The sequence below is a fragment of the Leucopleurus acutus genome (assembly GCF_964270905.1).
Source record: "Leucopleurus acutus genome assembly, chromosome: 19".
Classification (NCBI taxonomy): domain Eukaryota; kingdom Metazoa; phylum Chordata; class Mammalia; order Artiodactyla; family Delphinidae; genus Leucopleurus; species Leucopleurus acutus.
Genome location: NC_139161.1, coordinates 19,150,476 through 19,165,319, shown reverse-complemented (window position 1 = coordinate 19,165,319; position 14,844 = coordinate 19,150,476). Strand labels below are relative to the sequence as shown.

The following is a 14,844-nucleotide window of genomic DNA, read 5'->3' as shown; positions in this document are numbered from 1 at the left end:
GGCCTTGGGCTGCCTCCAGCCCAGCCAGCTAAAGATGGGACCAACTGGGAACTGAGCCCTGGAGGGTGTGGGAATTCCCAGGAGCCCTGGGGTGGGGGTGGGGAACAGGATGGCTCCATTGCTCCTATTTTTAAGAGTCTTGGCCTTTACCCTGATCCCCTTCTGTGGAATCCCTGGACCCCAGGCATCTGCTTAGTGAATCTGTGCCCCCAACCAGCAAATGCTTCCCATCCTAGAACCAATGTGGAGAGGGTGACTTTGGGCCTGCTCAGTATTATAAAGATAGGGACAATTCCATCACCACCTTCTGAACCAGCACCCCTCCTTTCCTGTCCCTCACTGGGGACCTGGGCAGGATTGTGTCTCTTTCTACCCAGGAACCCTGGGTGGAAAGGGCATTGGAGCTCCCCTCAGATCTGAGCCTGTTTGCCTGCCCTTCCCTCTCCAGCCTACCCAAGGCAAGGCGTAGGCTGCTCCCTGGTGGCCAGACAGGGAAGGACTCATTCCTCCCCCCAGGTAAGATGGGTGGGATCCTAGCAGGGCTGTGACAGGCAGGCAACTGGATTGGCAGGGCAGAGGGACAAAGGATCTGGAGGGATTCTGGGGTGCATAGACAGAGGGGAGGCTGGCAGGAACGAAAGAGATGAGATAGGAGCGGAGAGAAAAAGTAATAAAATGTATGACGTGGTAAAAGGATCAAACAGTACAAAAGGCCCTAATATAAAAGTAAGTCTTTGGCTCCAGCGTCCCAGTACCTTATCCAAAGCAAGCACTATTTACATAGCCTTAAACACACACACACACACACAAATGGGACATACTTTACCCAGTGATTTGACATCTCTTTTTTTTTTTTAAAGAAGATGTTGGGGGTAGGAGTTTATTAATTTATTTATTTTTGCTGTGTTGGGTCTTCGTTTCTGTGCGAGGGCTTTCTCTAGTTGTGGCAAGCGGGGGCCACTCTTCATCGCGGTGCGCGGGCCTCTCACTATCGCGGCCTCTCTTGTTGCGGAGCAAAGGCTCCAGACGCGCAGGCTCAGTAGTTGTGTCTCACGGGCCTAGTTGCTCTGCGGCATGTGGGATCCTCCCAGACCAGGGCTCGAAACCATGTCCCCTGCGTTAGCAGGCAGATTATCAACCACTGCGCCACCAGGGAAGCCCCTGATTTGACATCTTTTTTAATTTTTTTTTTTTTTTGGCCGTGCGGCTTGTGAGATCTTAGTTCCCTGACCAGGGATTGAACCCCGGGCCCTCGGCAGAGAAAGCACTGAGTCTTAACCACTGGACCACCAGGGAATTCCCTGACCTCTTTTTAAAAAGTACACTTTGCAGAACATTCCGAATCAGCACCAACACATCTTCCTCACTTTTCTATTTTTTTTTAGCGAATGCTTGGTATTTCATCCTATTGATGCAACTTAATTTCTTCAACCAGCCCCCCTATTGTCCTCAAAGAGTTCCCAGCTTGATGGGGAAGACGAGAAAGACAGTGTGACACACCTGGAGTAATCGGTGACACTCTTGCCAAGCATCCATGAGCTCAGGCTGCGAATGTGCTACCAACCCCCCGGGATGGTGTCCCCAACCTGCTGCCCCTGCCAGCATCCGTCTGCCATTCTGGATGAATCCAGACCCCACAGAGAGGCACCCTGAGCCTGACGGTGGACCTGCAGCCCAATTCCCCCAAGCAATGTGTTCCCTAAGATCCAAATTGCTGGTAAAACAGGTCCTGGGAGGAGGAGAGTCTGACAAATCTCACCTGAAGCTAGAGGTGTTTGGAAGGGGGTGTTGGAGGGAGTGTAGAGAGGCCTGGGGGGCTACAAACTATAGCTCCATGAGGACCCATCTCTCTGGGCAGGTCTAGGAGCTGCTCTCTGGGAAAAGCTGAGAGCCTTCTGATATTAGGAACTGGGTGGAACAGGGCTGCACCTCCTGAACTAGCTGCTTGCTGAGCTGGGAACAAGGCAGGGGGCACTGCAGCTTGAGTCTGCAGCTGGGGGCAGGGGGCAGAGGGGCAGAGCAAGCTCAGTGGACTCCCATGTTCTCTTTCAGTCCAGGTTCTGGCAACCCTCCTCTGACCCCTTCCCTGTCTCTAAGCAGCTGCACTCAGGCCTGACAACCTGGAAAAATCTACACCTGCCTCCAAAAGGACTCAGAATCCCTTTAGAAAGTGCAGTCTTTATAAAAGGGCCACCACTCCTGGCCATCACACAGCCCCACTCAAACCCTCCCTGCTGGTAAGCAGCCTGAAAAGTTGCATCTCTTGGGGGATAGTGGCAAAAACACTTATCTGAGAGTTAAGAGTTCCTGGTTCTAGTCCCAGACCTGCTGTCTTACTGGTCACTGATCTTTGCAGAGTCACTTCCCATCTCTGGCCCTCAGTTTCCCAGGATGTAAAATGAAGATAACTCCCATCCTGTTCAGCTGCTGCTACCGCTTACAGATCACATGAGAGCCCTGGTCACACCCACTAGGCCCCGCCCCATGGCCAGTCCAGGCTCACACGGTGCATCCCTCCTCCAGCTTCCTGACCTTTTAGTTCCTCAAATCTGCTCAGCTCTTTCTTTACCCTTCCTGGGTCTTCATATATGCATTTTTTTCTTCACAGAATGGTATTCCCCTCCCTCTTCTCCTGGACAATCCCAACTTAATTCGGATTAAACGTCACTTCCTTTTGGAAGCCTTTGGCTGGGGACCGTACACAGCACCACAAGTACAGTGGACCCCTGAACAACACGTGTTTGAACTGCCGGGTCCACTCAAACAGGAATTTTTTTTCCATAAATACGTGCTACAATACTACATGGTCCGCGGATGCGGTACCCTGGATACAGGAGGGCTGACTGTAAAGTTATATTTTGGCTGCCAGAGGGTCGGCCCTCCTAACACACATGCAAAGTTTAAGGGTCAACTGCATAACGTAAATCTTTGTTTATATAAGTACTTGGTTTGTAGGTCTCCCCGGAAGAGGGGTGGCAGTGCCTGGTACAAAATCAACTTCAAATACTTATTGGGTGGTAGGATGGACGGAAGGAAAGTGATCTGCATGTGAAAGCGCGTTGTATCTGAAGGCATTTGTGAAGGACTACGAGTCACATCCGGCCCCGGACTTTTGAAGTCACCAGGGTCACGCGCTCTTGCACCACGTGTGATCAGAAAACACCCTCAGGAGCTGGTGTGGAACCCGGAAGCTGGTCTCTCAGCCGCCGGCCGGTGCTTTACCTTCAGTTCCGCGTGACCTGAGGCCCTCAGCTGATTGGACGCGGCCGTCACGCCCCTGGTCCCGAGTCCCCATTGGTGCCCGGCGGGCTGAGACCGGTGGACCATGGAGACCGTGGCGGTGGCCGCGGCTCTGGGGTTCCTGCTCCTGACCGTGGCGGGGGGCTCGGCCGGGGACGAGGCCCGGGAGGCGGCGGCCGTGAGGGAGCTGCTGGTCCGGCTTCTGGGACCCGGGCCGGCGGCCGCCTTCTCTGTGTCGGTGGAGCGCGCCCTGGCGGCCGAGTCCGGCCTGGACACCTACCGCCTGAGCGGCGGCGGCGTCGGAGCGCGGGTGCGGGTGCTCGGCTCCACGGGCGTGGCCGCCGCCGCGGGGCTGCACCGCTACCTGCGCGACTTCTGCGGCTGCCACGTGGCCTGGTCGGGCTCTCAGCTGCGCTTGCCGCAGCCGCTGCCCGTAGTGCCGGAGGAACTGACCGAGGCCACGCCCAACAGGTACCGCGGCCGGACCGCGCCCCTCGGCTCCCTTGCAGCTCCCAGCCGCTTCCACCCACCCGGGCGCCAGCCCAAGCTGAAGTCCCCGCCCCTCCCCACCCTCAGCGCCGGGCTGCCAGGAAGCGCTGGCCTTAGGGTCGCACGACCTGGCTTCAGACCCCAGGTCTGATTCTAAAAGCCTTGTATCTTTGAGCAAGTCACTTAGCCTCTCTGAGCCTCGGCTGGCTCATCTGAAAAATGGAAATGTCATCTACCGTGCAGTGGTGCCGCTTTGATTGTGAGGATTTGCACGGTGCGGGGTGTAGAATTTGTGGTGCATAATCGGTGATCGGTAAATGCCATTACTTTCCTCCCCCACCCCTCTCTTCGAAGATGCTTACTAAGGAATGACCCCCAGCCCTGTCACAGGCCTCTGTTCTAGCGTTTGCCCCACTACACCGAGGCGATGCATTCACACAGCTGCCTCCCCATTAGACTGTGGGGAGAGGGATTCCCCCCCCTTCAGGACAGGGGCCAACTTTGCCTTATGGCACTTAAACGCTGTACACAGAGTAGGAATGAAAACGGAATATGCTTTCCCAAATATCTGCGAGGCTAGGGAGCTGAGTGCTGGGCGCAGGTGGGTGGGCACCTTCGGAAGCTCAGGCTCCACCTGGAGTGGATCCTGGAGTGAAGCAGTAGAGCTCACGTCTGGAGCCGCGTCTTTCTGGGTTAGATCTGGGTGGTGTGAAGAGCTGTTCCAGGACCGGGATGCCCTCCAAGTTCTTCCCCAGGCTGTGGACCCTCAGGGGTGAGGGACATTATCTTTGCCCCCAGGGCCACGCCCCAGCTCACGCCCCTGCCTGCAGGTACCGCTATTACCAGAACGTGTGCACACAAAGCTACTCCTTCGTGTGGTGGGACTGGGCCCGTTGGGAGCAGGAGATTGACTGGATGGCGCTGAACGGCATCAACCTGGCGCTGGCCTGGAGCGGCCAGGAGGCCATCTGGCAGCAGGTGCGTGCCCACCATACCCCAGGCATCCCGCCTCCCCCCCTGTATCTGGCACACAGAGAATAGGGCTCCAGGACTGTTGGTAGCAGGAGTGATGGCTCCAGCCTCCCAGCTTCCATGGTTGAGACAAACACACAGGAGCACTTACCCAGGGCTGGACCCCAGCACCCTACTGCAAACACTGTAAGAAGCCGGCCTCCCCTCTCTCCCCACCCTCACGTGGGTCAGTCAGCTGCCTCTGTGGATTCTGTCTCATTAGCAACTCTTGATCTGCCTTGTCTTCTCCATCCTTATCCATGACCCCAGTTCAGGCTCTCATCCCCTCTGCCTGGACCCCAGTCTGCCAGAGCCTCTGAACAGCATCAACCAAAAAATAATGCAGGAGGCTGCAAATAAGAAGAGTTTATTTGGGGTCTTTCCTGACTGCAATTTGGGAGACACGGGCTCGGGTAATCCTGAAAGAGTGTCCCGAGGAAGAAAAAGAGGGGCTAATTTTTTTTTTTTAAGCCATGAGATTGTTAAAAATTGCCTCGTGAGAATTGTGACTGACTCTGACGTAAGCTGGAAAATATTTGTTCATAAGGAATTGAGAGTTATTTTAGGGTAAGAGTCCAATAAGTATCTTGAATTTTTCGCAGGCTCTTTGGATAACTTGATCAGATCAAAAGGTCAGATTCCATCCAGTCTGAGACGTGAAAAGTTACACTGCCTTAATGGCCTCCCGGCCATGAGAGCTTAGAGAACTCTCTAAGCAATATTTTCCTTTCAAAGCGAGACTCCTGACTCTCCAAGTTCCACCAGAGTGTCCTTTGCAAATTGCAAATCTGGTGGAGACCTTCCAGTATTAACGCACTCAAGAGCTCCCCATTGCCTTCAGGCTTTGCCCGGCCTGGGAGCTTCCATACCTGAGCCCTGAGCGCTCTGGCTACACCTGGGGCTGCTTAAGCTCCCTGCAGAGCTGCCCTCACCCATCCTTCTAGCCCTCCTTGCTCCATGAAGCCTTCTAAGGCCCCTTCCACATCTTGGGGAGAACCCCTTTGTGCCTCACCTCACCCATGCAACAAGGGTGACATTCACAAACTCACCTGGTCACGGATCTGTTTCTCCCAGACTTTGGGCTCCTCGCAGGCAGGGATCGGGTTTTGTCTTAGTAACCATAGGGTGCAGCCCAGAGAAGAGATGAATGTGCGTATGTTGAGTGAATGGATCAATGAGTAGAGATAAATGATTTACACGTGTGGGGCTCTCCCTCCTCCTCAGGTGTATCTGGCCTTGGGCCTGACCCAGACAGAGATCGATGAGTACTTCACTGGTCCTGCCTTCCTGGCCTGGGGGCGCATGGGCAACCTGCACACCTGGAGTGGCCCCCTGCCCCCCTCCTGGCACCTCAAACAGGTTTACCTGCAGGTAAAAGGATGGGGAAGGGAAGGAGCAGAACTGGTGCTGGACAGGTACAGGCCTGGGGTTGGGGGTGGTGTTTGGCCCACCCCGGGGCCCTTAACTGAATGGTGGGGACTCCATGTGCCCCGAGAGAGTGAGGGCCTCCCGCCTCGGGGGGCCGTGCTCACTGCCGCCCCTCCCATTCCTCGCAGCATCGGATCCTTGACCGGATGCGCTCGTTTGGCATGATCCCCGTGTTGCCAGCGTTCGCAGGGCATGTCCCCAAGGCTCTCACAAGGTGAGATCCCCCCTCACCCTCCATTCAGCTCAGAGAGAGAATTTATATTCCCCTGCCAGGCACGAGTCAAAGAAAAATAAGCTCTAGATGTAGGCCTGCGCTTGATTCCTGGCTCTGTTACTGACTAGCCACGTGACCTCGGACAGATGACGTGACTGCTCTGTGCCTTAGTTTCCTCACTTATAAAATGTATATATGACTTGGCACGGAGTCTTAGCAAACGGCAGCTCTTAGTGATGGTAGGGGTGCACTGGTCTCCTCTGTCCTTCCTGCCCCTCTGTTCCTCTGTGCTACCCACCCATCCTCTCCTGCGGCTGGCAAAATTCTTCAGGGCCCAGCTGAGACCTCCCCTCCTTCAGGAAGCCTTGTAGGGGGGGCCCCCAGCATTGGTTGCCACCTCCCTCATGCACATGAGCACCTGGTTCCCACCACTGTCAGCGCTCAGCACACATGGCCGGCCTCACTGGCCACTCCTTGGCCTCCCCAACTGGACAGCAGGAACCTCATTTGTACATTCAGCCAACGTTTGTCAGGCTATCCAGGGCTGCCCAACTAGGCCCTGTGCTGGGGCCTGGGGATACAGCCACAAAGGTGCACAGAGGCCCCGCCCCCAGCGGGAGATACGTTGCCAGGGGGATACAATACAGTGATAAGGGCAGGGATATATGTGGGCCCAATTCTCTGTCAAGGTCACTTCTGCTTGGGGAAGGGAGGGTGCAGCAAGGGCTCAGAGCAGAGGTGATGTCATTTGTTTCAGCCAGTGGGAGGGGGAGAGACAGCAAAAGCTTTCCAGACAGGTGAAACTTAAAGGATGTCGAGGAGAAGCCAGATGCATAAGCGGGGAGGGAGGAGGAAAGGGCTCCAGGCACGGGGGCACAGTATGTGCAAAGGCACAGAGGCATGAACGACCCAGGAACTGCAGAAGTTAGTGAGGCTGGAGATGACTACTGGTCAGCCTCCAGTAAATGTCTGAACTGTCACACACACACACACACACACACACCCACACACACACACACACCCACACCCAACTAGGGTGTTCCCTCAGGCCAATATCACCCAGATGGGCAGGTGGGGACATTTCAACTGCTCGTACTCCTGCTCCTTCCTCCTGGCTCCGGAAGACCCCCTATTCCCCATGGTGGGGAGCCTCTTCCTGCGGGCGCTGACCAAAGAGTTTGGCACGGATCACATCTATGGGGCCGATACTTTCAACGAGATGCAGCCACCGTCCTCGGAGCCCTCCTACCTGGCTGCAGCCACCGCCGCTGTCTACCAGGCCATGATTGCAGGTTCGGTGCCAGGGGAGGTCAGAAAGGGAAGACCCCCCCCCCCGAGACCCTCAGGGAGACGGGGGTGGCAGAGGTCAGTGGGGGGTGGGAGGCGGGACTGGGAATAGTAACACCTCACTGTGACACACAGCACTTTGCAGTTTACCAAGCACTTGTACACACACACATCATCTCATTTAATCACACTGTGGTTGAGAGGTGAGCTCTGGAGCCGGATACCCTGCTCCAGCGCAGGCACTGCCACTCTTCCTGCCTGTGAGACTTGCAATGAATCACCTCCCCGCCAGTGCCTCCCAGTGCCTCAGCTGCTTCATCTGCAAAATGGGCTACCTCATAAGTAGAGTAACGCCTGGCCCAGAGTAAAGTGTCATTAAGCGCTAGCTATTGAACATATTTTATTTGGTCTCTACCTCCATGCTGAAGTAGGTAACACGGGCCAGAGGTTAGGGGATGTGCCCCAAGCTGGTAGGTGCCCTTCTAGATGCACAAATGTGAACCCAGCTCTCCTTCCTGCCACTTACAGGGGAAGGGCAGAGAGGGGCCAGGTCAGGAATGGCTTGGGGAGGCCTCCGTGTCAGCCAGGAAGGAGCATGTTGGCTCAGGCTTTGCGCAGCAATGCTCCATGTGTGACCCGGGACCGGCAGCATCAGAATCACCCTGGGGCCTGTCAGATGTGCAAATTCTCAGCACCTCCCCTACCTCCTGAATCAGAATGCCTGGGGCTGGGGCCCAGCCCTCTGGGTAATTCTGATGCTCTGTAAAGCTTTATAGCACTACCCTGGCACTTCCAGTGGGAGGAGGAGGAGATGGGAAGGACTTGTGCTGTGGAATGCCCTTCTGGCCGGCGGTGGGGCGGGGTGGTGTGGGTTTCAGGGGAAGGAGTGTCCTGTGATAGAGTCATTTAACTTCTCTGGACCTCTGTTTCCTCATCTGTACAATGGGGTGAATGCTCTCCTGCCCCCTCTCCTCTTACCACCCTCTTTTCTATCCCCACTGCCCCACCACAGTGGACCCTGACGCCGTATGGCTGCTCCAAGGCTGGCTCTTCCAGCACCAGCCCGAGTTCTGGGGGCCCGCCCAGGTGGGGGCCGTGCTGGGGGCCGTGCCCCGTGGCCGCCTCCTGGTTCTGGACCTGTTTGCTGAGAGCCGGCCCGTGTACATCCGCACAGCCTCCTTCCAGGGCCAGCCCTTTATCTGGTGCATGCTGCATAACTTCGGGGGCAACCACGGCTTGTTTGGTGCCCTGGAGTCTGTGAACCGAGGCCCCACAGCCGCCCGCCTCTTCCCCAACTCCACCATGGTAGGCACGGGCATGACCCCCGAGGGCATCGGCCAGAACGAGGTGGTCTACGCCCTCATGGCTGAGCTGGGCTGGCGGAAGGGCCCAGTGGCAGATCTGGGGGCCTGGGTGACGGGCTTTGCAGCCCGGCGGTATGGGGTCTCCCATGGGGACGCAGAGGCAGCGTGGAGGCTGCTTCTCAGCAGTGTCTACAACTGCTCTGGCGAGGGCTGCAGTGGACACAATCGCAGCCCGCTGGTCAGGCGGCCGTCCCTACATATGGTTACCGACGTCTGGTACAACCGATCGGATGTACTGGAGGCGTGGCGGCTGCTGCTGACAGCCACCCCCGCCCTGGCCTCCAGCCCGGCCTTCTGCTACGACCTGGTGGATGTCACTCGCCAGGCAGTCCAGGAGCTGGTCAGCTTGTACTACGAAAAGGTGAGGACCGCCTATCTGAACAAGGAGCTGGTTCCCCTGATGAGGGCAGGAGGCGTCCTGGCCTATGAGCTCCTGCCCGCGCTGGACAAGGTGCTGGCTAGTGACAGCCACTTCCTGCTGGGCAGCTGGCTGGAGCAGGCCCGGGTGGCTGCCGTCAGTGAGACTGAGGCCCGCTTCTATGAGCAGAACAGCCGCTACCAGCTGACCCTGTGGGGGCCAGAGGGCAACATCCTAGACTACGCCAACAAGCAGCTGGCGGGACTGGTGGCTGACTACTACGCCCCCCGCTGGCGGCTCTTCACGGAGACCCTGGCTAAGAGCCTGGTCCAAGGCATCCCTTTCCAACAGCACCAGTTTGACAAGAATGCCTTCCAGCTGGAACAGACCTTCGTCCTCAGCACAAAGAGGTATCCTAGCCAGCCCCAAGGAGACACAGTGGACCTGGCCAAGAAGCTCTTCCTCAAATATTACCCCCGGTGGGTGGCTGGCGCCTTGTGACAGATTAAGCACCCTTGGGCCATGTTTTCCCCAAATTCCAGGCCTGGGCAGGTTCCCAGGGCCTGGGGCTAGGCAAGCATCACAGGAGTTCCCCAGGCCTGGGTGAAGGAATTCATGCTGATGGGATCAAGCATGGAAGGTTTGGAGGGAGCCGAGCCGCCTTCCTCCACCATCCCAAATGTGGGATCAAAGTACTGTTTTAATACAACTTAATAAACTGATGAATCACCTGGACCTGTGTGTCAGAATGTCACTGCCATGATGCCGGGGAGGACTCAGGGCTATAGCGTGGACACTGGTCAGGTCAGGCCTCCCTGTCCCCTTACCTCAGCTTCCTCGGGTGTTTGTTTGTTTCATTTCATCAGTTTTGTTGGTCATATATCCAGAATTCATTATATAAATCTTTCAAAATAACTAGATATTACAAGAATATCTACAATTCAGCTCTGATTGCGCAAATACTTGACACAGGAAACCTTTTTTACAAATAATTATTTTTCTTATAAGAATACTTTAGGGCTTCCCTGGTGGCGCAGTGGTTGAGAGTCTGCCTGCCGATGCAGGGGACACGGGTTCGTGCCCCAGTCCGGGAAGATCCCACATGCCGCGGAGCGGCTGGGCCCGTGAGCCATGGCCTCTGAGCCTGCGCATCCGGAGCCTGTGCTCCGCAGCGGGAGAGGCCACAACAGTGAGAGGCCTGCGTACCGCAAAAAAAGAAAAAAACAACAAAAAAGAATACTTTAGTACAACACTGCTATATTTAAAATGAATAACCAACAAGGACCTACCATATAGCACAGGGAACTCTGCTCAATGTTATGTGGCCGCCTGGATGGGAGGGAAGTTTGAGGGAGAATGGATACATGCATATATATGGCTGAGTAGCTTTGCTGTGCATCTGAAACTATCACAACATTGTTAATCAGCTATGCTCCAATATAAAATTAAAAGTTTTTTAAAAAGAATACTTTAGTACAGAAAATAAGTCTCTATATATCTTACAGCAAATTTTATGCAGTGTTTTTTACCAATTCAACCATCATTTCAGGTTTCCTATCATAGCACGTCCATCACATCCCATAAACCAAACTATAATCTGCTGCTGCTTCTCATTGTCATTTACCACTGAGAGTCACATTGTTAAGAGTTTTTAGGCTTCTTCTTCTAATCTTTCCTGATCTGAAAGAATTCATGTATTCAACTAGAAGAGGTAATTTAAACAACATTCCTTCTAAATCTAACTTGTATTGGGTTAATCGCTGTGCTCGGTGAAGCATCTTTTCACTTTTCTCTTAGGCTAGACTGGCTAGTAGTCCACCCCTGCTGTATCAAGCAGAAGGGATAAAGTCCTAATATTCCTAAACGTTTCTAAACTGCAAAAACAAAACCCTAGAAACAAGAGTTAAATACAAGTATTTAGAAAGCTAAAACATTTGCTAATGATGAGAAGTAGAGAATACTTTCAGATTTGAGGTCTCTCCTAGGTTGGAGAAGACATAAAAGAAAGTATAAGGATGTGGCAGTAGTTTTATATTGATAAAATATTGAAAAACTGAAAAAAGGAATCACTTAGGTCAGTGGTGTGGTGTTTCCACAGTGCCAGGAGATACAGGATCTTAGACTCTGTGGCTAGCTGAACTATTTGACATTCTTTGGATGCTGTGACTTTAAAATAGCCTAATAAATACCTTGGTCAGAACAAGTAATCATTTAGGCCAGGGTAACTTTACAGAATACTGACCATGTTTCCCTGAAGAGACAGGACACCTCCCCAGGGGAAACATTTAGTATTCGCTCCATTCCTTCAGTTACTGAGAAGTATGTCCAGTTAGCAAAAGCTTGTCTTACTTTGCAGGTAGCATGCATTAAAACCAAGAGCCTGGCAGCCGTCGAGTTCCTGAGTGCTCAGCTCCAATTATCCAATATTCTTTTTTTAAATTAATTAATTAATTTGTTTGCGGCACGCCGCAAGTGGGGGCTACTCCTTGTTGCAGTGCACGGGCTTCTCATTGCGGTGGCTTCCCTTGTTGCGGAGCATGGGTTCTAGGCGCACGGGCTTCAGTAGTTGTGGCACGTGGGCTCAGTCGTGTGGCACACGAGCTCTAGAGCGCAGGCTCAGTAGCTGTGGCTCACGGCCTTAGTTGCTCCGCGGCACATAGGATCTTCCCGGACCAGGGCTCGAACCTGTGTCCCCTGCATTGGCAGGCGGATTCTTAACCACTGCGCTACCCGGGAAGCCCCCCTCAGTTTTAAACTAACCCCTGACCTTTGAACTGAGAACACCCTTCCAAAACATTTACTTTCACACCCTCAGCAACAAACTTTGGCAACTATAATTGTCCCTGTGGGACAGAGGCTTGCCAGGCAAAGATCTGCCCAGGGCGCTCAGTGCCCACATGGGAGCCCACACCTCCTGTTTGCAAAGCTTCACCCTCCCTCTGACTAGCAACTTAAAGAAGGGGTGTTCTAAGTGGTAGCCTCATCTCTGCCTTGACCTAGAGTAGGTTGGGGAGAGAAGGCCAGGGATCCACAGTAGGTCTCAGCCTTGAGATTGTGCTGCAGACATAACAAGGGGTGGGGACCCACACAGGCAGGGGCGGGGCGAAGCAGGTGATATCCATCCCAGAGACCAGCGCCCAGCATTCCCGGGGCCTCTCCCTACGCAGCACAGCTCCATGGACCGCACCGTGGTGCTCATCACCGGCTGTTCCTCCGGCATTGGCCTACACCTGGCCCTGCGCCTGGCGTCCGACCCATCCCAGGGCTTCAAAGGTACCTGAGGGGACTGGGGTGGAGAGACCAGCTCCTTCCTGGTCCAAGGGGGCCTAGGTAGGGTTGTAAGCCCGAAATTCAGAGCCTCGTCCTCTCCCTGAACCTCCAGTGTACGCCACGCTGAGGGACTTGATGGCACAGGGCCCACTTTGGGAGGCCGCCCAGTCCCGAGGGTGCCCTCCCGGCTCCCTGGAGATGTTGCAGCTGGATGTGACGGACGCAGATTCCATAGCCGCTGCCCGGGCACGCGTGACCGAGGGCCGCGTGGACGTGCTGGGTGAGTCTCCCTGCAAAACTAGTGCAGGAGCCTTCCTCACCCTGTGTCCAAACCAAGGCGTCCCGAGGCCCAGGGAGCACGAGGGGACAGGCGGGAAGGAGGGCCGTGCGTGAGGCGAGCGGAGTTCGGTCTCTCTCCCCGCAGTATGTAACGCAGGCCGGGGCCTGGTGGGGCCGCTGGAGGCACACGAGGAGGGCGCCGTGGGCTCCGTGCTGGATGTGAACCTGACCGGTACCGTGCGGATGCTGCAGGCCTTCCTGCCGGACATGAAGCGGCGACGCTCGGGACGCATATTGGTGACCGGGAGCGTGGGAGGCTTGATGGGTGAGTGGAAGCCGGGGAAGAAGCAGAGGCGCGCAGGAGGCGGGGCTCAACGGGAGAGTCGGGGGTCTAATAAAAGGGGTGGGACCTGGTGAACCTGCCCCGGGCCCCTCCCGCTCCCCGAGGCTCCCCTCCTCGACGCGCCTCAGCAGCCTCCTCTCGCCTCCAAGCTCTTCCCTTCAACGCCGTTTACTGCGCCAGCAAGTTTGCAATCGAGGGTTTGTGCGAGAGTCTGGCGATTCTGCTGCAGCCCTTCGGGGTCCAGTGAGTCATCGCCCCGCCCCCGGGACCCTCTGAACACTGACTTTGGGAACCCCAGCACCCTGTTTTGTTGGAACCGCTCTCAGGCGTTCTCCCTGGCCCCTCCTTAGTGCGGCGTCCGTTTGTCGTGTGCCAGGCACAGTACTGGGCGTTTGGCACCTGCCCTCTCACGCCACCTGCCGACCTAGCTGGTGAGGCGTCGGTATTGTTAGTGGGAAGCTCAGGCCCAGAGAGGTTCGGTGACTGGCCCAAGGTCACACAGCTGTTAAGGGACCCAGCCAGGGTGGCATAATGACGCCAGAGCCTCTCTCACACACTCTCCAAGGGACGTGGGGGCTCTTTTCCGGCAGTAAACCGCTTTCAAATGCTCGGGTTACCCTAAGCGCCCGCCAGCCGGGCGCAGCCCCCCTCCGGCCCTCCCTCCCGGACTCGCATTCGCCCCCGCCCACCCGCCGCTCTCCCGCCGGCAGCTTGAGTCTCATCGAGTGCGGCCCGGTGCACACCGCCTTCCCCGAGAAGCTGGAGGGCGGCCTGGGCGGGGTGCTGGACCGCGCGGACGCCGAGACCCGCGACCTCTTCTCCCGCTACCTGAGCCACTCCGAACAGATCTTTCTTGAAGCGGGGCAGGACCCGGAGGACGTGACCGAGGTGAGCGCCGGGCCGGACTGCGGGAGCGGGGGCAGCGCTCCGGTTCCCCAGCCCAGCCCCGGCCAGCGCGCCTCCTCCCGCCGCTGCAGGTCTTCCTCCAGGCGCTGCGCGCCCCGCGCCCGGCCCTGCGCTACTTCACCACCGAGCGCTTCCTGCCCCTGATACAGCTGCGCTTCTCCGACCCCAGCGGCTGCAGTTACGTCGCTGCTGCGCACCAAGCAGTGTTCGGCGACCAGGCCGCCGAGGGCTCAGACGGCGCCGGGGCGGAGGCCGGAGCCGGAGAACCGGGGGCACCTGAGCTCGGAGCTCCTCTTGCCGCCCCGAAATAAAGGCCTGGTTCGCCGCTGTCTCCCGCGCTCTCCTTTGCGGCCCCGGGTTGTGCGGTCTGGGGATGAAAAGGGGCTTTTCACTGCACCGCACCTGTGTGATCACTGGCGCGCGCGGCGGGTGGATGATCAGGAAAGAAGGTGTTAGCCCAGGTTATACCTACGGAAACCGAGGTCCAGAAAGGGAAGGAGCTAGCCCAAGGTCACGCCTCAAGTGCGCCTCAGGGCAGGGAGAGTGGTCCCTGGATTCCCGAGGGGTGTCTGCAGCAGTAGGAGTTAGGTGGACTTGGGTGCGGGGACAGTCGGCTTGTGACTTGGCTCCCACGAGTCCTGGGACCTTAGGCAAC

The 14,844-nt window shown here is 56.2% G+C and overlaps 2 protein-coding genes across 2 annotated transcripts; both read left to right on the top strand.

The window, feature by feature from the left end:
* Positions 1–3,304: 3,304 nt before the first annotated feature.
* Positions 3,305–10,191, top strand: NAGLU (N-acetyl-alpha-glucosaminidase). The gene is made up of 6 exons (XM_082861251.1): positions 3,305–3,711; positions 4,560–4,707; positions 5,965–6,111; positions 6,297–6,382; positions 7,418–7,674; positions 8,682–10,191. Exons 1-6 carry the CDS (start codon positions 3,326–3,328, stop codon positions 9,890–9,892), a joined length of 2,235 nt encoding a protein of 744 aa, XP_082717377.1. The 5' UTR covers positions 3,305–3,325; the 3' UTR covers positions 9,893–10,191.
* A 2,376-nt stretch (positions 10,192–12,567) lies between these two features.
* Positions 12,568–14,500, top strand: HSD17B1 (hydroxysteroid 17-beta dehydrogenase 1; the record flags this gene model as incomplete). The annotated part of the gene is made up of 6 exons (XM_082860676.1): positions 12,568–12,664; positions 12,774–12,941; positions 13,086–13,265; positions 13,433–13,526; positions 13,994–14,171; positions 14,261–14,500. 6 exons carry the CDS (start codon positions 12,568–12,570, stop codon positions 14,498–14,500), a joined length of 957 nt encoding a protein of 318 aa, XP_082716802.1.
* Between the last annotated feature and the right edge of the window lie 344 nt (positions 14,501–14,844).

Excerpts from the sequence above, each read along its gene's own strand:
- NAGLU (XM_082861251.1), top strand. The coding sequence starts at position 3,326 with ATGGAGACCGTGGCGGTGGCCGCGGCTCTGGGGTTCCTGCTCCTGACC. Across the intron at positions 4,708-5,964 it reads AGGAGGCCATCTGGCAGCAG|GTGTATCTGGCCTTGGGCCT; the intron begins GTGCGTGCCCAC and ends CCTCCTCCTCAG. Across the intron at positions 7,675-8,681 it reads CTACCAGGCCATGATTGCAG|TGGACCCTGACGCCGTATGG; the intron begins GTTCGGTGCCAG and ends GCCCCACCACAG.